The sequence below is a fragment of the Vicugna pacos genome, chromosome 21 (genome assembly GCF_048564905.1).
Source record: "Vicugna pacos chromosome 21, VicPac4, whole genome shotgun sequence".
NCBI classification, from domain to species: domain Eukaryota; kingdom Metazoa; phylum Chordata; class Mammalia; order Artiodactyla; family Camelidae; genus Vicugna; species Vicugna pacos.
In genome coordinates this window covers 13,722,188-13,742,804 of record NC_133007.1, presented here as the reverse complement: position 1 = coordinate 13,742,804, position 20,617 = coordinate 13,722,188, and the positions used below count along the sequence as shown (strand labels likewise).

The 20,617-nt window shown below is 48.6% G+C and overlaps 1 protein-coding gene across 2 annotated transcripts; it reads left to right on the top strand.

The window, feature by feature from the left end:
• The first annotated feature begins 160 nt into the window (after nt 1–160).
• METTL13 (methyltransferase 13, eEF1A N-terminus and K55) lies at nt 161–14,645 on the top strand. 2 transcript variants are annotated; one of them, XM_072946116.1, is made up of 9 exons: nt 180–620; nt 1,897–2,656; nt 3,964–4,163; nt 5,557–5,752; nt 8,253–8,420; nt 9,695–9,910; nt 12,115–12,246; nt 13,665–13,896; nt 14,439–14,645. In XM_072946116.1, the coding sequence occupies exons 1-9, from the start codon at nt 468–470 to the stop codon at nt 14,452–14,454; spliced, it is 2,073 nt and encodes a 690-aa protein (XP_072802217.1). In that variant the 5' UTR covers nt 180–467; the 3' UTR covers nt 14,455–14,645. The 2 variants fall into 2 exon arrangements, with proteins under 2 accessions (XP_006211184.2, XP_072802217.1); XM_006211122.3 differs by lacking the exon at nt 14,439–14,645 and having other exon boundaries at nt 161–620; nt 13,665–14,148.
• The last annotated feature ends 5,972 nt before the right edge of the window (nt 14,646–20,617 follow it).

The following is a 20,617-nucleotide window of genomic DNA, read 5'->3' as shown; positions in this document are numbered from 1 at the left end:
GTTCAGGCCTACGTAAATAAGCGCGCGCCGCCTGCGACGAAGCCGTCGGCGTGAGGCCAGCGCGTCGCAGCCAATGAGGTTCCAAGAACCAAAATCACTAACCAATGAGCTGCTGGCATGGTGGGCGGCCGACCAATCGCGAAGCCTCGCACCCGGATATGATTGCCGGTTCTGAAACCAAGATCTAAAAAAAAATGTGAGGGGCTCCCCACGTGGGGCAGGGCCATTGGGCGCGGAGCAGGGGTGAGGGTTTATTAGGTTTAGTGTCTCGAGCGCGTGGTGGGAGTGTAAGGGTCATCCCTTTGGGCTTTGAGGTGGGAGGGGTGGTGCAGATCAATGTGGCTGTTTGTTCGTGGAAAGAATTCCCGCTGCGGTGTCCCAGAGCCAGCGCGTGGGGAAGCCCGTCCTCCGATGGTACAGCACAGGGAGTAGGAGAGTCTTAAAGACGCGTCTCGGGCAGTGGGAATATGAATCTCTTACCTAAAAGCTCTAAGGAGTTTGGCTCCGTTGACTATTGGGAGAAGTTCTTCCAGCAGCGGGGAAAGAAAGCTTTCGAGTGGTATGGAAACTACCTAGAACTATGCGGGGTGCTACACAAATACATCAAGCCCAGGGAAAAGGTAAGAGCGCGGCCTGGCAGCCCTGTGTGTGTTCTGGAAGGTGGGACGTGATAACAGAAATCATGCACTTGGTAGACCGAGACAGGCGTGAGAGCCCTAATTGGGCCCATATTTTCAGGATTCCATGCAATGTTCTGGCTGAAAGGCAATTACAAAATATCCTTTTAAAGGTTTTCAGATAACAGAGCTTCCGCCCCCAGCTCATCCTTGAATTAACAACCCTACTGGAAGAATGACTCCTTTAGTGGTGCAACTTAGATATCTCCTTCCTAGTGAAGAAACTGCTTTTCTGCCACTGTGTATCCCTGTGGAGCTGTCAGCACCTGTGACTTTTACTGATAAATGAATCTGTTATCAAATAATTGTTGCGGGTTTACTGACTTGCAGGAGCTGTGCTCAGCGCTTAAGCCACAAGAGCGTTAAGATTTAAATTCCTGGGCACTTTCCAGAAGTGGAAAGTGTTAAGTACAATAATAGTAGGAAGTAGGGAAGGAAAAAGGATAGGAAATGAACATTCAAGGAGGAACCTTTAAGAGCCAAGCCTTATGTTGGGTGCTGTGTATGTGTGTTGGTTTAATCACTGAGTTCTCATAATAAACTTCGAGGTAAGTGGTGGTACACGAACTCTACACATGAGGAAACTGAGGTTCTGAGAGCCAGGTTCTTGCTGAAGATCATACATCTAGTAAGTGGTCACATGGGAATTTAACTTAGGCCCATCTAGCTCCAAAGTTTATCCACTTGTCATTGTACCATGCTTTTCCAGAGACAGTGACATCGGGGAAGAATTTTGAAGGATCAATGGGAGATTGTTGTACAGAGAGGGAGACAACAATCTGTGTTTTAAGTTTGGTTTCAGCAAATAGGATATCATGAGTTGGAGCCGAAGGCATGAGTGGAATAGGGTTATGCCAGACCTAGGTTTTCAACAGTAAAACAAATAGACTTCAGCTGTAACTACTGTTTTTGGATTCTGTGACGTCTATCAATTCTTGTGTAATAAATCCTTGATTCAGAGAAAAGAACAATCCCGGTTAGTCTGTTTCTGCATAACTTGCCTTGTTATAGCTGAGTGTGGTGTGTCAATAGTGAGTTTCTTTAACACGTGGTGTTTCAAAATGGAGCCTAGAATCAGCTCTGTAATGGTGCTCTTCCCTGACAGTAGCATCTCCACCTTCTGAAGACATGCAACATCCAAGACAAGACATGATCCATTGGAGTACCTGAAAGTTGTTCCTTTGCCTCGATCACTTCCATCTTGGTTTTTCTCCCCTAGGTGCTGGTGATTGGGTGTGGTAACTCAGAGCTAAGCGAGCAGCTGTACGATGTGGGCTATCAGGATATAGTGAACATTGACATCAGTGAGGTCGTCATCAAGCAAATGAAGGAACGCAATGCCGGCCGACGGCCCCAGATGAGCTTCTTGAAGATGGACATGACACAGATGGAGTTTCCCGATGCCTCCTTCCAGGTGGTGTTGGACAAAGGCACCCTGGACGCTGTCCTGACAGATGAGGACGAGAAGACCCTGCAGCAGGTGGACAGGATGCTGGCTGAGGTTGGCCGTGTCCTGCAGGTGGGCGGTCGCTACCTCTGCATCTCCCTGGCTCAGGCTCACGTCCTGAAGAAAGCAGTGGGTCACTTCTCTCGGGAGGGGTGGATGGTGAGGGTGCACCAGGTGGCCAACAGCCAGGACCAGGTGTTGGAAGCAGAGCCTCGGTTCTCCCTGCCTGTCTTTGCCTTCATCATGACCAAGTTCAGGCCGGTCCCTGGCTCTGCCCTTCAGATCTTTGAGCTGTGTGCTCAGGAGCAGGGCAAGCCTGTGCGGCTGGAGAGTGCCGAGCGGCTGGCTGAGGCGGTGCGGGAGCGGCAGCAGTATGCCTGGCTGTGCAGCCAGCTGTACCGCAAGGCCGGGCTGGGGAGTGTGTCTCTGGACTTGTGCAATGGGGACACGGGGGAGCCACGCTACACCCTCCACGTGGTGGACAGCCCCGCTGTGAAACCATCGCGGGACAGTCATTTTGCCATTTTCATCAGTGAGTTGGGTTGCTCCCTCTCTTCCCTGGAGGGGCTGGCTTACAGGGGCTGGGGCTGGGGCTTTGGTGGATGGGCATACCTTGGCTGGTTTTATCTTACAGGGGGAGGCACTTCAAGAGGTTAGACTGGCCAAGGCACGAGGAAGGGGAAGTAGCAGCTACCCAGCTGCCTGCTTGGATTGGAGGCTAATTTTTTCCCATCTTCCACTGCAAAGGCTGGATGAAGTGGGAGAATGGGGTTGGTAGGGAGGTGGGAGAAGTAATACAGATACATTTCAGCAGGTCACCCGTTGTAGAGAGGCCAGTTACTTTGTAACCTGGAGTCGTGTGAGGCCACGGGGTCCCAGCCCTGTAGCCTGTGAGCTAGGGACCTGGGGAAGCTTCTGTGCTTCTCTGCTGAATTGAGACAGTCCAGAGGAGTAGCTAAAAAAGTGAGCTCTAGACCCAGACTGTTTGGGCTCCAGTCCTGGCTCAGTCCCTTCCTGGTAGTGTGACATTACTTTTCTTTCTGTGCCTTGATTTCCTCATCTCTAAAGTGAGATCACAGTTATGTTGCTGTGAGACGTATAAAAGCTTTTTGTATGGTGCCTGGCATGTGGTAAGTCTTACAAATGTTAGTGTTATTACTGAAAGGAGTAAATGACACCAGATTTACCTTGGTAACCATCAAAAAAGATAGTATGAGGAAAAGCTTTCAAAAGTCGAATATTCTAGACAAATGTGAGGTGTTGCTATGTCGTGCTGGTAATTTGTTCCTGACATCAAATCCATTTTCCCCAGTATTCCCTTCCCCATCTGTCCACCTGTGGGAACACATAGCACAGTGGATATGAGCATGGAGTCTGGGGCTGGACTGCCTGGCTTCGCCAGTTACTAGCTGTGTGAACTTGGGCAAATAATATAACTTGTATGTCTTAACATCATCATTTATAAAATCGGAATAATATTCCCTGCATCTTGGGCTACTGTAAGAACATGATTAGTTTCAGTTGGTAAACTGGTTGGAATAATGTCTGGCATGTAATAAGTGTTACCATTATTGCTATTTTTCTTGTACTAGGTACCTGCCCCACTCCCCTTACATACATGCTCACACTGCCTTTCCAGTCGGGGTCCTGCCATGGGTCTGATTGATGGCAGCTTTGCTCTGGGCATTGTGTGCTAGGAAATTAACCGCCCCTCTGTAGGTCCCAGCTGGAAGGGATGCTGGGCCTGGGCAGGGGCTGGCCCTCTACCACGTGGGGCGTATTGGTCGTGGGCTTGAACACTTTTCCTGGCATTCTCAGTCAACAAGTGCCTCTTTCCAGTCCCCCAGGGTCGGGAGACCGAGTGGCTCTTCGGCATGGAGGAGGGCCGGAAGCAGCTGGCAGCCAGCGCTGGCTTCAGGAGGCTGGTCACGGTGGCCCTTCACCGAGGTCAGCAGTACGAAAGCATGGACAGCATCCAGGCTGAGCTGTCGGCCAGAGTCATGGAGCTGGCCCCGGCCGGGATGCCTGCCCAGCAGCAGGTAATGAAGCTTTGGCTGCAGCTTTCACGGTCTCTGCAGAAGTCATGCGAGCAGCCAGGAAGACAGAGGATGTCTAGGGTCCGTGAACCTAGCCTGTTCCCGGAGGCACATCAGCAGCTAAGAGCTGTGTGGTCAGAAATGACGTTCCCTTGCCCCAGGCAGGGAGAGGAAGGTGGGCGGCTGCCTTTATTGAGACCCACGGTAGCATCTGTGTCTCTGGGGCCCCCAGATGGCATGAAGGAAACGCTCTCCACCACGCAAGCTCCAGTTTCACGCTGCTGATTACTCAGACCGTGCTTCTCCTAACTCACTTTGCACAGGTCTTCCTTGGCCATTTTGCTTCTTAGAACCCTCCTTATCTGAGGTAGAATGAGAAAGGCTCAAAACAACTCAGCATAATTTTCAGGATATTAACGTTCCTGGTCTGATGTTTCACTGGGAAGAAAACAAAGTTTTAGCCCAAACAGTGATACAGTATGATCAGTTGACACCATCTGTCTTGTGCTGTCTGGTCACAAGACAGGGTAATTGACAGGTGACTTTATTGCAAGGACTTTATAGAAAGGAGTTTATCCTTCTTGATAGATGGGCAAGCTCAGGTACCTGGGGGCTTGGTGCTGTAATAACATCTGAAAAGAAGAACTCAGGCCAGAGGGCTCCCAGCCGGCTGTTCTGCCCACTACACTGACTGGTGCTTACAGATAAATGTGTGTTTGATTCTTCCTGGAAGACTCTGGGGTTGGTGTCCATCAGAGAAACCCAAATCCTGTGGGGAGGCTCGTTTGTGGCCTTCTCTGAACAGGGCCTATGTCTCTGCAAAGTCAGGAGTCCCTGGTGGTTACTAAATACTCTGCAGGTCTTTAAAAAGAAACAGATGTAAAGATGAGAAGGGAAATGGAAAAGTTCGGGGGGGAAATGTATTTTTTCTCCTGTTTAGAAGAATGCAGAAAAAAGATGAGAATAACTGGGGGAAGGGAGAAATTTCTCCAGATTTAGAGCGGTTGCTTTCCCCCTGGATTTTATCTTTCTCCCTGTTCAGAGTCCTTCTTTCGTGATTCTGGTCCCTTCCTGAGGGTTCCCTCCAGCTTTCATCACCCTGGGCTGGTGAAACTCCTTTTAAGGATTACTGTTGAGGAAGTCATAGTTGTCTTTGGGAGAACCACCTGCATTTCACTAATGGTTTGGGGGATTTTTATTTTGTTCAGTTGGTTTTCAGAAGGGTGAATTAACCCTTCTGAGGTGTATTCACCTTAACAGAGTGGCCAACTTTGGAGTTGCTGCTGCGCAGAAATTTGGCAGGGGGATTCCTCACATACCCACAAAGGGGAGGGTTATCATTTCTCGTATTTCTTAATTGAGCTGGTGTTTGACCCCGTGCCCACCATTCCTGCAGGTGCCTTTTCTGTCTGTGGGTGGGGACATCGGGGTCCGGACTGTTCAGCACCAAGACTGCAGCCCTTTGAGTGGTGACTATGTGATCGAGGACGTGCAGGGGGACGACAAGCGCTACTTTCGGCGGCTGATCTTCCTCAGCAACCGGAACGTGGTGCAGTCAGAAGCCAGGCTGCTGCAGGATGCATCTCACAGAGGTGAGCGCCAGGGCACGTGGACCCTGGTGGGGGCCCATGTGGACGGGGCGTGGGCGGATGGGGTGGTCAGAAAGCCCCGGGAGCTCGGGGAGCTGTAGGACAGACCTGGATACCTGCAACAGGAGGCACGTGGCCCTGCAGGTCGTCCTCTTAACCATCTGGCCCCTGAGGGTGTGAGTGGTGATAAGCGGAAGAGAGGTGGATGCTGTGTTCTTGAGCAGAGCCTGGCTCTGCAATGATAAGGGCAGGGGTAATGGTTTATCAAATACATGTGATAATCACTTTCGTGCCTTCAGTTTAGAGGCCACCAATGGTACAGGGTGCTCCATATACATCTGTATATTAATTCACTAGGCCTCTGCGAGGTGAGCCAGAAACCCAGAGGGTGCAGGTGAGCCCTGCCCTCCATGGTGCCACCTACAAGCACGTGTTTCAGAGGGTTTTAGAGTTGGTGGGTGCCTTAGGGGTCATCTAGTCCAGTGCTGCCCAGTAGGGCTTTCTGCAGTGAAGGAGATGTTTACTGTCCAGTTGGCTATCCAGTATGGTAGCCACTGACCACCTCCTGAATGTGGCTGGTGTAGCTAAGAAACTGGATCTTTAATTTTATTTCTTTAATACAGTGCCTTTTTTCAGAGGTATTATTTTTTATTTCTTTTTCTAATGTAATGCCTTTTTTTCAGGATTCTTGTTTTTTATTTCTTTTTAATGTAGTGCTTTTTTCAGTTTCTTTTTTTCTAATGTAGCACTTTTATATTTTAGAGTGACCTTTTTTTATTGACGTATAGTCAGTTTACAACATTGTATCCTTGTACTCCTTCTGGTGTACAATGTAATGTTTCAGCCATCCACATACATACATATACTCCTTTTCATACTCTTTTTCAATAGGTTACTATAAGATAATGAATATAGTTCCCTGTGTTTAATTTTATTTGATTCTGGTTAACTTACATTTAACTTTATCCAGTGGCTACAGGGGTGGCCAGGGTGGGTCTCGACCACGTTCTCCAGGATCCCCTTTAAGTGGTCTCCCAGATGCTGCTCAGAAACTCCTGCTGATGGGGAGAGCAGCAGTTGTTTTCTCTGAGGTGGGGGGTATGTTTGTATTACAACAGCAATACTTGCTCGTTGTAATCAAGTCACAGATCAAGTGTACGGAGTGAAGAGTGCATGCTCCTCCCCCCCCCTTCTCCCCTTTGGAGGCACAGAGACTCAGGCTTGGAATCTGAAATCAGGTCTCCTGATTCCTGGTCGTTTCCTTTGCCTGATCATGCTGTCTTGTTGGCAGGGCCACCTGGAAGGAGGGTGAGAGAGGGAATTCAGAAACCTGTGAGGTCATGGGTTACTCTGGCAGGACGGCTTTCTCTGAGGGTGTCCCTTGGTCAGGTGCACCCGTGTTTGTTGGGCTCGTGTGCTGTCTGTCATTTGGTCATTCTGACTACAGTTTGGTTCAGTTTCATCTCACTGAAAGCTCAGTAAAATTGCTTAAAAGAACATTTTGCCCTCCAGTTGGGGTTTTTGTTTTTATTTTTCACTGTTGTCGATTTCCTAGCCTTAGTATCACTCAGTTGTCATGGGCATGATCTTCCTCATGGAAGTATTGGTGAGCAAGAAGGAGGATGTGTTAAAAGGTGGTTTGGCACCTCTGAAAGGTACACTGTCTCTCACGCATCAGTGCCCAGTGCTGCTGTGGTGTGCAGCTGGCCCCCAGGAAAACCCAGAACCTTCCGCTTACTGTGTCCTGGGGCAGTTGAGGAAGTAGGTAGAGGGAAAGTAGTGGGGCCTTTTGTAGGAGTCTCCCCCTTCTGTGAACATCTGGGATTTCCTCGTCCAGTCAGGTGGTTCTGTATTCCTGTCTGGGGGATACAGTAGGCAGGTGCTGGGTGTTGGAGACAGGGAGTCCCAGGTTCAGATCCTGGCTGCACTGCTGACTAATTCTGGGTCTAATTAATTATTAACCCTAAAGGGTTAACCAAGAATTGGAATAAGAGGGTTGTTATAAGGTTGTTGTAAGAGTAAAATTCCTAGTACAATAATTGGCATAGAAGAGGAAATTAGTAGCTTTAAATCCCTTTTCCCTAAAAGAATTTATGAATAAAATTCTCTCCTGTTCGTGGCCTGACATTTCTCTGAGGAGAAGTACTAGTACTCCTCACGTGAGTTTCCCCAGTGTTTTGAGTTTTGGGATATTTCTTTACCATTTTCCTTTTCTGACTCTGGTATCCAGTGGTGTGTGTTAGATGTTTAACAACCTTCTCTTTGAGGGGAAAAAAACACCGTGGTATGTACCGTTTGCCAATTTCTGTGGCATAAAAATGGCCACCGTGGCCATATTTCAAGCTCCCAGCATGTCAACCCGTTCACAAAATTCCCACATATTTAACAGTTGGGTTCTGGAGTCTCATCAAGCCGGCTGCGGCACGCTGCTGCCGGTGTGCCTAACCGTCCGAGGACGGGCGTGCCACGCGGACGACTTCATTCATCTCTGTCTCTGATCCAGCCCAGAAGAAACGGAAAAAGGACAGGAAGAAGCAGCAGCCTGCAGATAACCCAGAGGACCTCCCTGCAGCCCCGGGGCAGTCCATTGATAAGAGTTACCTGTGCTGTGAGCACCACAAAGCCATGATCGCCGGCCTGGCCCTGCTGAGAAACCCAGAGCGGCTCCTAGGTGAGGGGGTCGCCGCTGCCTCCCCCGGGAGGGGCCCTGTAAGATTCCACACTTGATCCGTGTCAGCCGCCTTGCAGTTTAGGAACCGTAATTATAGACCGACAGCTGCACATACATTCATATCTTCCTTATTCCCAGCTATCTTCTGAGTTTGTGAACTTCCAAATAACTTCTCCCTTAGGTTCAAGTTGTAATCTTGAAATGGCTGACATGTGCTGATGTCTAAAATTTTCTTTTCTATTCATTTATTTAAAAAAAATAAAATACATTCGGTGAGATCTGTAAAGTACACACATCTTAAGTTGTTCAGCCTGATGAAGTTTTGCACATGCTTGTACCCAAGTAAGCAGATGGAACATTCAAAAATCGCATCTCTGGGGAAATACCTTTGCACTTGGGGGAATTTCTGGCTTTTCGGTAATGCATTATTTGAGTACCAGACGCAGTTCTATCTTGAATTTCTACTTAAAAAAATGAAACGCATAGTATAGGTAAAGGAGTCATAGCCTTATCAGCAGTAACAGGTTTGTGTCTGACCGCAGGAGCAAAAATGTTCATGTTTCTGTCCGCTCTTGTAACTGCCTTCACCCGAAGTCCCTGACTGTGTCTTACTGAGACACCCTGTCCTTTTGGCCTGTCTCGGCATTGATGTATGTCCCTGGAATCTCAGTTCTTACCTTGACTCCTCAGGGTCTGTCTCCTTTTGGTGATTCTTTCCTGTTTCTTGTCTCCTTTCCATCCCTCTGTGGTTGCTGTGGTTTCTCTGTGCTTGGGTCTAGGATTTGGGCCTTTGTTTTCCTGTGATTTCTGGAACGTGGATGGATTGCCTTCACTTGGCTGATGTGTCTGAGAAGGCAGTTGTGGCCTTTGACTTGCAAGCTGGGCAGAGGGCCTCATGTCTACACTGTCCTGTGATCATGGGGAAGATGTTGGCTGTTGTCCCTCTCGTTTCTTTGGGGGGGGTCTCATAATGGTCAGCGGGGGATTATTGCTCAGATGTCAGCTGAGTGCTGTGGCTCTTTAAGGGGCCACGATAATAACACACTCGCTCGTATTCCGGAAATGGTAAAGGAAGGATTGTGAGGCTGAGGTTGAGTTTTCAGATGTTAAATTGACTCCTGAGTTTCTAGAATGAGACAGGAAGGCCAGGTCTCTAAATCCTGTCTCCCCTGGGCAGAGCCAACCATCTGACTCCCTCTTTTACCCTCCCCAAGGCTGGTACAGAACTTCACAGTGAGCAGATGGTAGAACGATGCTTCTCTCCTTTGTTACAGAGACCCCGCTGGCGTTGTTGGTGGTCGGCCTGGGCGGGGGCAGCCTCCCCCTCTTTGTCCACGATCATTTCCCAAAGTCCTGCATCGATGCTGTGGAGATTGACCCCTGCATGTTGGAAGTGGCCACCCGGTGGTTTGGCTTCTCCCAGAGTGACCGGATGAAGGTCCACATCGCAGATGGCCTGGACTACGTCACCAGCCTGGCGGGAGAAGAGGGTGCTGCTGCTGGGGCGTGGGTGGGGGTGCCGAGGGAGGATGGGTCCAGGGTTGTCGGGCCTGCACGTGCCTCTAGGATGCATCTCCAGGAGAGCGGCACAGCATTGTCCCCGCCTTTCACCTGCGCTTTTGCTCATTCACTGTTGACATGTCTATTCAGTAGAGTGTCAGCCACACACTCAGCACCGTGTTGGGGGCTGGGCTGTAGCAACACGTCAACAGACCGTCTCCTGCCCTAACGGTGCTAACAAACCAGTGGGCTCCTCCTCTGAATCTCTTCTGACCCCGTACCCTTGCCGTTTCCTCATCATCCGCAGAAACCCAGGGTCTGTAGCTGAGTGAGGAAAAGGGGGAGACGTGTCGGGGGGGTGTTGGGAGGTATGCTGTATAAATCTTTCAGCTGGAGGGGAAGCCAGAAGTCATGCAGGACAGCACTCATATCTAGATGAGTGGTTCTGAGCACCGGGGACTTCTGGCGATGTCTGCGGGCACTTTTTTGTCATAACCGCTAGGCAGGGGTGCTTCTAGCCCCTAGTGGGTAGCACCCAAGGATGCTGCTGAACGTCCTACAATGCACAGGACAGCCAACTGACAATAAAGCATTATCTGGCCCAAAATGTCAGTAGTGCTGAGGTAAAGAAACCCCAGTGCAGATCTTAGTGGGGATTCCGATAGCCCGGCCACTGCTGGAATTAAGGCTCCATTTTGCTCTAATCATTTGTATCCCAGACTTGGTCAAAAGGCATCTTAATATTCTACGATAGTTTCCCTGATCCTCTTGCAGTTTTAGTATACAGGCTCCTGATGACTGATGCTTTCCAGAGAGTCAGTCCTTCAGGGAGAAGTCAGTTAGGTTGATTGAGTCCTATGTGAACTGGGGGAGCCCAGGCCACCCACTCTTCCTGGTCTGCTCATTCCATCATAGATGCTCTGGTTCTCGCTGGATCAGAATGTCTTCCAGGAAGGGTGTAGCAATCCAGGATGCCTGGGGAGAGTATTTTGGTGCTGGGATGGACAGATGCTGCCTTAATTTAATTGTGTCCTGAGCTGAACTCTTATCAGAGTTTCATGGGTTCCCTCTCTGAGGCTGGGAGCAGTTTGGGGGCCCAGGCCCAAGATAGCAGATACACGTGAAGCACTTAAAATGGTGCCAGGCACATGGTAGGTAATCAGTCCGTGATGTCCTGTAGTTATTACCTCTTGAGCCAGTTGTGAACCACCCTGGCCGTCATCCTAACACCAACCTTGCAAATTATTAGAGGGCTCGGTGCTGTAAATGTGGGCCGTGGCTGTCCTTGGACTTGGATTAACCAACATGTTCTGTTCTCCAAGAAACCAAAATCAGATCTGTACTGTGAGCAGTGAAGGGCATGCTGCAGTCCAAAGTCAGTATCTATTAATCACTGAATAATCATTTGTACCATCTCAGTTTGCTAAAAACAAGCCATTAGTGTTGCAGGCCCACCCCTTATAAAAGCTGTTTTCACAATATAGTGAGGAGTGGATCAGATTCGTCCTCAGTTCCTTCTCACGCATTGACTGAGATCATTTCTTTCTGGAGCCAGCTATTGTTCAGTTAACTAGAGAAAAATACACTAACTTTAATTTGAGAACATTTTCTGCTAGGAGGGTGACATTTACTGTTTCCAGAGTTAAATTTAAGCCACCGTTTGTTGGGTCAGCCCTGAAAGGCAGAGGCAGTTGCGTTGTCTAGATCAACGATTCTCAGCTCTGCATTTAGAATTACCTGGAGAGCCTAAGAAAACTACCAGAGGCTTCCCATCTCCCCTCCCGTCTGTTCCTCGCCACCCCAGGGTTTTTAACATAGTCAATCGGGAGCACAGCCCAGGTTCTCTGAGTATTTAGAATTTCTCATTTGACTCGAATGTTCTGACAGGATTGAAAATCACCGTTATGGATGAACTCTTAACTGAATAATATAATCATAGAGTAGATCCCAATAATGTGTGTCTGTGGAAGGGGCTTTTAAATGTGGAGGAAGAAGATGAGATTAAGGCCCCATCGTAAACATGGGGTGCTCATGACGGTGACGTTAGTGCCCTTAGAGGCAAACTACCTCCTCTGTGTCATCTTTCCTGCTTAGCCGCCATGCCGACCACAGTTCACAGAGGAGACGTGGTGTAGGAATGTAAGTGGTGTCATTTTATCCAGCAAAGACAAACTTGTGTGCTTCTCGCTCCCAGCATGGCCTCACTACGATGTCATCATGTTTGACGTGGACAGTAAGGACCCGACCCTGGGAATGAGTTGCCCACCCCCAGCGTTTGTGGACCAGCCTTTCCTGCAGAAGGTCAAAAGCATCTTGACTCCTGAAGGTATGAGGAAAAGGAGATTGGGGAGGGAGGATGTATATGGGTCCTTTAGCGAAAATTTTCTCTTTAATGTAAAATGCACATAAGATTGTAGCTCGGTCAGTTTCCCCAAATTGATCATACCCATTTACCAGCACCAAACAACCTAACATTTCCAGCACCCAGAAGTCCACCTCTTGTCTCCTTTCAGTAACTGGTCCCCTTCTCAAGGAAAACCACTATCCTAACTACTACCAGCAAACTCCTTTTTGCCCATTTTTGTTCTTTATAAGAAAGGAATCGTATGGAAGATGCTCTATTTACTTTCACTCAGCGTCATGTTTGTGAGATTCACACGTAGCATTGTGTTGACCTTGTCCCTTTTTACTGCTAGGTGGTATCCTTGGGTGACTATACCACAATTTATTTTTCCATTCTGCTGTTGGCCTTTGGGTTGTTTCCTGTTTGGGTCTTTTATAGGAAGTGCTGCGTTCACATTCTAGTAGATGCCTTTTGGTGGAAAGTGTGTGCAGCCCTGTTGGGCACAGATGTGGGGCTGGAATTGCCAGATCACAGGTTATGCTTATGTTCAGTTTTCGTCGATGCTGCCACTAAGTTTTACAAAGTAGTGGTCGCATTTCACATCCGCACCAGCATGGTGACGCTGGCAGCCACTTGAATTTTGCTGCCTGCCCTGGGCTGGGCAGGATGTTACTTCATCTTCATAGCAGCCTGTTCTCAGAGGAAGAAGTTGAGGTAGAGACTTGCCAAGGTGACACCAGATAACTCCAGGTCCTTGTGACTGGAAAGCTGGAGCTCTCAGCCCACACGTTCACAGCCTCCAGGATGTTCTGATTTGGTTAAGGTGCTGTGGTGAACTTGATTTAGAACCTTAGCTGTCAAGTGAAGGTGTGTGATGTTATGTCCAGAACGTAATCTCTCTGTGGAACTGGTACATTCTTACTAGCGGTACATTCTTTCTCAAAGCAATTCTTTGTGAGACTGAGGCATGGAGAATGGTAAAATATGTTAGCACAGAAGAGCAAGAAATGAGCTTGGGGGGAGGACCCAGCTCAGTGGTAAATGCATGCTTAGCACGCACAAAGTCCTAGGTTCAATCCCCAGCACCTCCATTAAATAAATAAAGATGGATTAATTAATTAAAACCTAATTACCTCCCCCACCAAAGAAAAAGAAAGAAAATTTAAGAAAGAAATGAGCTTGAAGCTTTCTCCCGGTTCACACATCCCGTGCTTTTCTGGTCCTGCTTTTGTACGCCGCGTGTCCTCTGTGAACTCACTGCCGCTGTGCTCCTCACTGGGTGTGCTCCTCAGTCCAGCAGCCTCCCTGGGGCAGGAACGGGTACATTCCTCAGAGCTGGACCTTGTCTCCGACTCGTCCCCCGATCCGCGGTCATTCTGACTCTTTCCTTCCCACTTCAGGCATCTTTATCCTCAACCTTGTGTGCCGTGACATGGGGCTCAAGGACTCAGTGCTGGCTGGGCTCAAGGCGGTGTTCCCCCTCCTGTACGTGCGGCGGATTGAGGGGGAAGTGAACGAGATCCTGTTCTGTCAGCTGCACCCTGAGCGGAAGCTGGCCACACCGGAGCTCCTGGAAACGGCCCAGGCCTTGGAGCAGACCCTGCGGAAGCCTGGGAAGGGCTGGGATGACTCGTACGTCCTGTCGGATATGCTCAAAACCGTGCAGCTTGTGTGACGGTCCAGACCAGGCCGTCCCCCCAGCTTCCTTCCAGACTGACCTTGGCCAGTCCTGGCCGGCCAGAGATTGAGGAAATATAAATGCACGATGCTTTCTAAGCCGCGGATTTTTCTTAGTTTCACACTCAGCTGCGTGTGACCTCCAGCGTGGTGAGGTTTCCCGAAGAGCTGAGAAAATAAAAAGTCCTTTCCATCCTGCCGTCTTCAGTACTGCGTGGGTTGATCGTCTTTGCTTCTTTTACCGTATCCTTGAGTAGGCGTCCCTGCTGGGCCGCCGTCAGTTGCTGATGCCTTAGCGGGCACGCGCCAGGCTCCTGAGGACCGGAGACGGTCAGATGTGATCGCCGGTTTGCTTTGCTTCATCCCGTTGGTTGGTTCCGTAGGAACGATCTCGAGTTGAGGTAGCAGAGCTTTCTGTGCCAAAACGCTAGACAGAGAGTAGGGTCTCTAGAGATGGGAGGCAGATTTAAGACAACGTGTGCTCTGTCTCCCTGTAGATGGAACGGCCGCTGACACGGTCCCACCTTGCACGTAACTGGCCCATGACTGCGTGTGTCAGAGACTTCGCTGCCGAAGTCTCCGGGCTTGGTTACTCACACTTCCTGAGCGGCAGCTACGTGCCAGACCCACTGTGAAGGGCTGGAGTGGACGTAAAGATATTTAAGAACGGCCCCAGACTGAATTCGTAATAAAAATTGACATGTTCCAGGAACTCTTCTCAGTGATTTACTACATTGCCTCATGCAATCTGAGGTAAAGGATAGCTCAGCCAAAGCTGCGTCTGACCCCAGGTCTCACTCGAGCCAAAAGTTTCTATTGAGACTGTTAGGCCAGCAGTTCCGAGGCTGGCTTGAAGTTCATCTCATGATGAGTAATCCAAGGCTGACTTCATGAGCAGCGCCATGGAAAACCCACTGCCCCGTCTCCGCTCTCCACAGACCCTTTAAAATGGACTCTAACCTCTTCAGGTGACGCACATTTCAAAACTAGGTTGTTGCCCGTACACAGTCGTGTCACCCATTGAGGAGAAGGGCTGGGTAGGCAGGGCAGTTTTTAGATGGTATTCTTTAGAAATCCTAGGTGTTCTTCAGGGGCAGGTCTTCCCTAGAGCTGTGTAAAGGGAAGCTTGTCACGCCTGCACCCCAGGGCCTCAGCCTGGGAACGCGCCATTGTTTTCTCACTTGTAAGCTCCTGCAGCGTTAGGGTGGGTTATAGAGGCACAGGGTCTGAGTGGGAGGACCTGGTCTGACTGCCCTGTGGTCAGATCACCCCCTAGTGCCGGGCAGACCTTGAAACGGCACACTAGGTGGCACAGGCAAGTGAGGGAATGACCAGAGTGATGACGAGGTCTCAACTACATCTTAATAGGAGTAGTCCAAGGAATTAGGTTCAGTGGAGAGAAGCCTTTGAGGGTGGGAAGAGACACTCCAGGGCAATGATAGTTGTCTTAAAAATTTTGAAAGTCTGGGTATATAAGAAGAGTGAGGTTGGTTACACAAGCCTCCAAATGAGACTGGAAGGAGCAGGGCACAGCCATGCAAGGAGTGCTACAGCAATTAACATCAAAATGGTGAGAGATTCAACCCCTAGTAGGCCTTGAGGCTTAAGATGATGGGAGATTTAACTTCTAGCAGAACTTGAACTTCATTATATGCTTCTTGTAATATATTAACATGGTGAATAACATGCCCACAGGTGCTATGACAGTCCCAAGGCTAGCCACAAAAGGTCAAAGAGTGGGAAATGGCCAAACTTCCTGGGAATCCCAGCCCCTTCCCCAGGCTAGTTAGACTGGTCCTTCCACTTATTAGCATAAGAAGCTACCAAAGCACTGCCCCTCACGGCCTCTCTCTCTCTATTCTCCGCACTCTGTCTATGGAGTGTGTAACTACTTTTAATCTAATCTGAGCGCCTAACCCCCACACCTTGTGGCCTTTCTCTTGCCTACCGATGTTCTCTCTCTAAATCTACCTTCACTCAACTGTGGCTCGCTCTTGAATTCTTTCCTGTGCAAAGCCAAGGACCCACACTCGGCCGGGCACGTCCCAGGGGCTCAACCGAAGCCTGGGACGGGGCCCTCCTCACGCCCCACACCTGTTTTGCTGCATCACAAAGGCTGAAGGAAGACCAGTGGGCAGAGAGGACAGTTGGGCAGCTTTCAGCTTCACTTCCTACAAAGAGATGAGTGCCAGTGGAGACCGTTCTGTTCACCAGGACACGTGGCGACTCAGGCTGTTTACTCAAGCCCTAGTCTAACTTCCCTCCGTGTGCTCGCTGAGTTGTGAGGAAAGGGCTTCGTGTGTACAAGGCCATTGGCCTGTATCCCATCTTTCCCACTGGAGAGCTATTCACTTTTTTCTTTTTTGGGGAGTTTCCATTTTATATGTATTTTTTAAATGGAGGTGTAATTGACATACAACACTATATTAGTTTCAGGTGTACAACATATTGATTCGATAATTTGTACATATTGTGAAATGATCACAGTAAGTCTAGTTAACATCCGAGAGCTATTATTCACTTTTGCATTGATGACAGGCAAATGGGTCTTTATGAGAATTTTGCCTAAGTTTAGGCATATGACCTCCGGAGAATGGGGAAGCTAACAAACTCAGATTCCTTCCAGACTAGGCAAGTAACAAATGCGTGAAGTGAGCCAGGTGTAAAACAAACAAAAAGGCTAGGATGAAGCCTGTGGTAAACCAGAGAATAAATGCCCCATCAAAAGGCAGCAGGTGTAATTCCAGCTGAGAGTGGTCCTGCAGGAGTGCTGTCCCAGCATGGCTACATCTTTTAAGAGAAGCCAGAAATTCCGATGAGAGAGAGAGAGAGAGAGAGAGGGAGTGTGTGTGTGTGTGTCTGTGTGTGTGTAAATGTTAAAGTATTGGCCAATCAGAACACATCTTCAAGCCCTGTTCAACCAGCTGGCCAGTAATTTGCATCTTCCACTGCAGGGGATAGCCTCCAGAGCACTTGAGAATCCGGCATACACCCAGGATCTGAGTGAGCATAAAACAAGGAGCAAGCTGATAGCTACTAGTCTCAAAAGTCTGGCAAAGTTCCATCCTGTGGTATACTCTCCATTTTCTGTAATGGCTACTCTTGTGTGGGGTGGGACCCACCATCTTTAACTTCCCAGAGAACCGAATGGAAATGTATCACATGACATCACCCCAGACCCCCGACTAAGACAAGTTCTGTAGCAACGTAAAGTTGGTCGGGCTGGCTATTGCCCCTTCTCCCCCATCCTTCCCCCACACACCAATTTTCCAGTGTGTGCCTCCCATCTTCCTTCATGGCTCAGCTTGCTACCTGGGCCACCTCTTAAGCCCATCTTCTTGTGTGTAGACCCATAGTTCTTAGCTGCACGTTGGAGTCATCTGATGTGATAGGCAGAATAAGGATCCCCAAAGGTGTCCACGTCCTAAACCCGGCAACCTGTGAATACGTTACACTACATGGCAAAGGGGAATTGAGGCAGCAGATGGATTTGGTGTTGCTAACCAGCTGACTCGATGATATGGAGATGAGCCTAGATTACCCAGGTGGGCCCAACATAATCACAAGGGTATTTAAAAGTGGGCGAGGGAGGCAGAAAAGTCAGTGTAGGAGTGAGGTGATGTGAGAAAGACTCACTGACTGTTGCTGGCTTGGAAGACGGAAGGAACGCCAGCAGCCTCTAGAAGCTGAAAAAGGTAAGAAAACCGTTTCTTCCCCCAGAGCCTCCAGTGAGGAATGCAGATCTGCTAATAACTTGATTTTAGCTCAGTGAGCCCCGCTTCCGACATCTGCACTGTAGACCTGTAAGATAGTAAGTTTGTGTTGTTTGGAGCCACTGAGTTTGTGATGAATTGTTACAACAGCAACAGGAAATTAACATACTGGGGAAACGTGTGGTAAGAACTTTTTAACTCTACTTTTTTGGCAATTTTAAAGTATGCAACACAGTACTATTAACTATGGTCACCATATTGTACATTCCATCCCCATGACTTGCTCATTTTATTACTGGAAGTTTGTACATTTTGACCCCCTTCACCCATTTCACCACCACTGCAGTCACCCCTCCTTCCCCCACTCCTCTGCCTCTAGTCTGTTCTCTGCATCTATGAGCTTGGTGGGGGTTTTTTGTTTTGTTTTTTCAGATCCTATGTGTGAGATTTTATTATATTTGTCTTTCTTTGGCTGGTTTATTTCATTTAACATCATATTCTCAAGATCTGTGCTTGTTGCAAATGGCATTCCTTCATTCTTTTTTATGGCTGAATAATAGTCCATGGTGTGTGTACGTGTATCTATTTCACATCTTCCTTATCCATGGACACTTATGTCATTTCCATAGGTTGGTTATTGTAAATAATGCTGCAGTGAACATGGGAGTGCATATTTCTGGTTGAGTTAAGTGTTTTCATTTTCTTCAGATAAATACCCAGGGGAATTGCTGAATTGTATATTAGTTCTATTTTTAATTTTTTGACGAACCTCCATACTGCTTTCCATAGTGGCTGCACCAGTTTACATTCCCACCAACAGTGTACCACCTGGGAAACTTAAAAATACTTAGGCCTGGGCCCTACTGTCAGAGATTCTGATTTAATTGGTCTGTGGTTCAGCTTATGCATCAGAATTTTTAAAAGCTTTCTAGGTGATAATGTTTGCAGTTGAGGGCCACTGAGGAGGTAGAGGTTCTGCGAGTGGCTGTGTTATTAGGGAAGGGGGATGGGGTTGCTATGCCCATCGGTGAGTATCAGTTTAGCTCAGATATATAAGCAGCAACAATCCCTTGATAATTGTAATATGCTCTCCCACCTTGTCCAGGAAAAACACACTGTGTTTGCCTTTACTCATACTCCATATACTGGTATCAGATATGTGGGGTTTTTCCACCCACACTAAGCAATGCTCCAACTCTCTGACACCAATTAGGTGTCATTCAATTCGAATCTGACATCATCTGTCTGGGGTTAGCACCTACGCACAAGACTGCCCGGACCCTGCTTCAGATGCCAGTTTCCAAATTGCAAGTCCAGGGTGTCACCTGTGCTTCTGACCAGCAGGCTATAAATTAGAGGTTCCCATGACCCTCTTCCTCAGGTTCGATAATTTGCTAGAGTGGCTCACAGAACTCAGGGAAACAGTTCATTATAAAAGGATACAATTCAGAACAGCCAGAATGAAGAAACACACAGGGCAAGGTCTGGGAAGGGGTGTGGAGTGGGCATGCCCTCTCTGGGCACACCACCCTTCATGTTTCTCCCTGTGTCACCGCCCCCACCCGACCCCACCGACTCTCAGAACCCTGTGCTCATGGAGTTTCATGGAAGCTTCATCATGCAGGCATGATTGATTAACTCGGTATCTAGCCCCTCTCTCTTCCCCAGAGGGCGGGGGAGAGGGGGTGGTGGTGGGAGGGGAATGAAAGTTCCTAGCTTCTAGCATCTAATCATGGCTTTGTTACCAACCCAGGTTCTTGGACTTTGAATCAACAGAAATTGATAAGAGGCTGTTGAGAAATTCAGGCAAGGCTTCATTGGGACTCGTGCAGCAGCATGAGGGAGTGAGAACAAGTAACAGGTGCCCTTGCTCGCTCCCTGAGTTGGAGGGAGGTAGTCTCTTACAGGTGCTGAGGGTGGGGGCAGATGGGTGGGCGGGGCAGGAGGAGTGGCTTAGGTGATCTGCCCACCCCGGTGGTGGTGCTATGTGCAGGGATCAGGGGCAGTACCCTGCGTTTGCTCCTGGCACTTCAGAAGTGGCAGCTGGGTTTTGGTTTTTTTGTATCTTGTTGTTCATAATTTGCCCCAACTGCATTGCACGTAGTTATTTTTAGTCTCTTATAGTTTCTTTGTATTCTGTTGGCGGAGGAGACATTTGTCCAGGTGCAACCACTGCAGGCAAGGGTCTCAGGCCCCAGCCTATCTCAGCTTGATCTTTCTGATGACTGACTCCCATCCAGGAGCCTACCAAGAGTCACCTCTCAGAACAAAAGATGCTCCTAACACCCGGGAAATTGCAGGACCTTCAGGAGCTCTGTGTCAGGAACTGGGGCAGAGACCAGTATGTATTTTTTATTTCACATACCTATACACTGGTGCACAACTCAGCTCTTTGCCCTTTGAGCGATGACAAGAGGGTGACAGGTGGCTTATGGTGTGGGGTGATTTCCTCCACAGAGCAGAGCAGTCACACTCTCCACTACAGCTGGGCCCTAGAATACATCCTAAGGATTGCTTCATGGAGTCGAAAGGCTACAGCAGAGTAAACCACAGGTAACCCAGTTCTTCTGTGGTAGCTTATCTTGACATTTGGTTTCTACAAATTTGTCAACAAGTGATGGTCAATGAGAAGTAGAATTCTTAAGCTGGGGTTTTCTTTTTTATATTCAGTAGGCTTTTTTCTTTTTCTTTTCTTTTCTTTTTTTTTGGAGAGGCTGTCCTGCACTAGACACCATGCTCGTGCTGAGGTCAGAAGGAGGGAAGAGATCCAGCTCCTGCTGTTATAGGGCTCGCTGACAAATTGCAACACATGGATGAACCCCGAGTGCATAAATCGTGAGAAATGCACAAAAGATGGTCAGGTGTTTGCTAAGACTCTTGTTACGTCATTGTTAGACAGGAAAGGGTCAACTCTCAATAGAAACTGCCCTCTTAAAGTGACTGAAGGTGTGACGAACTGTTTT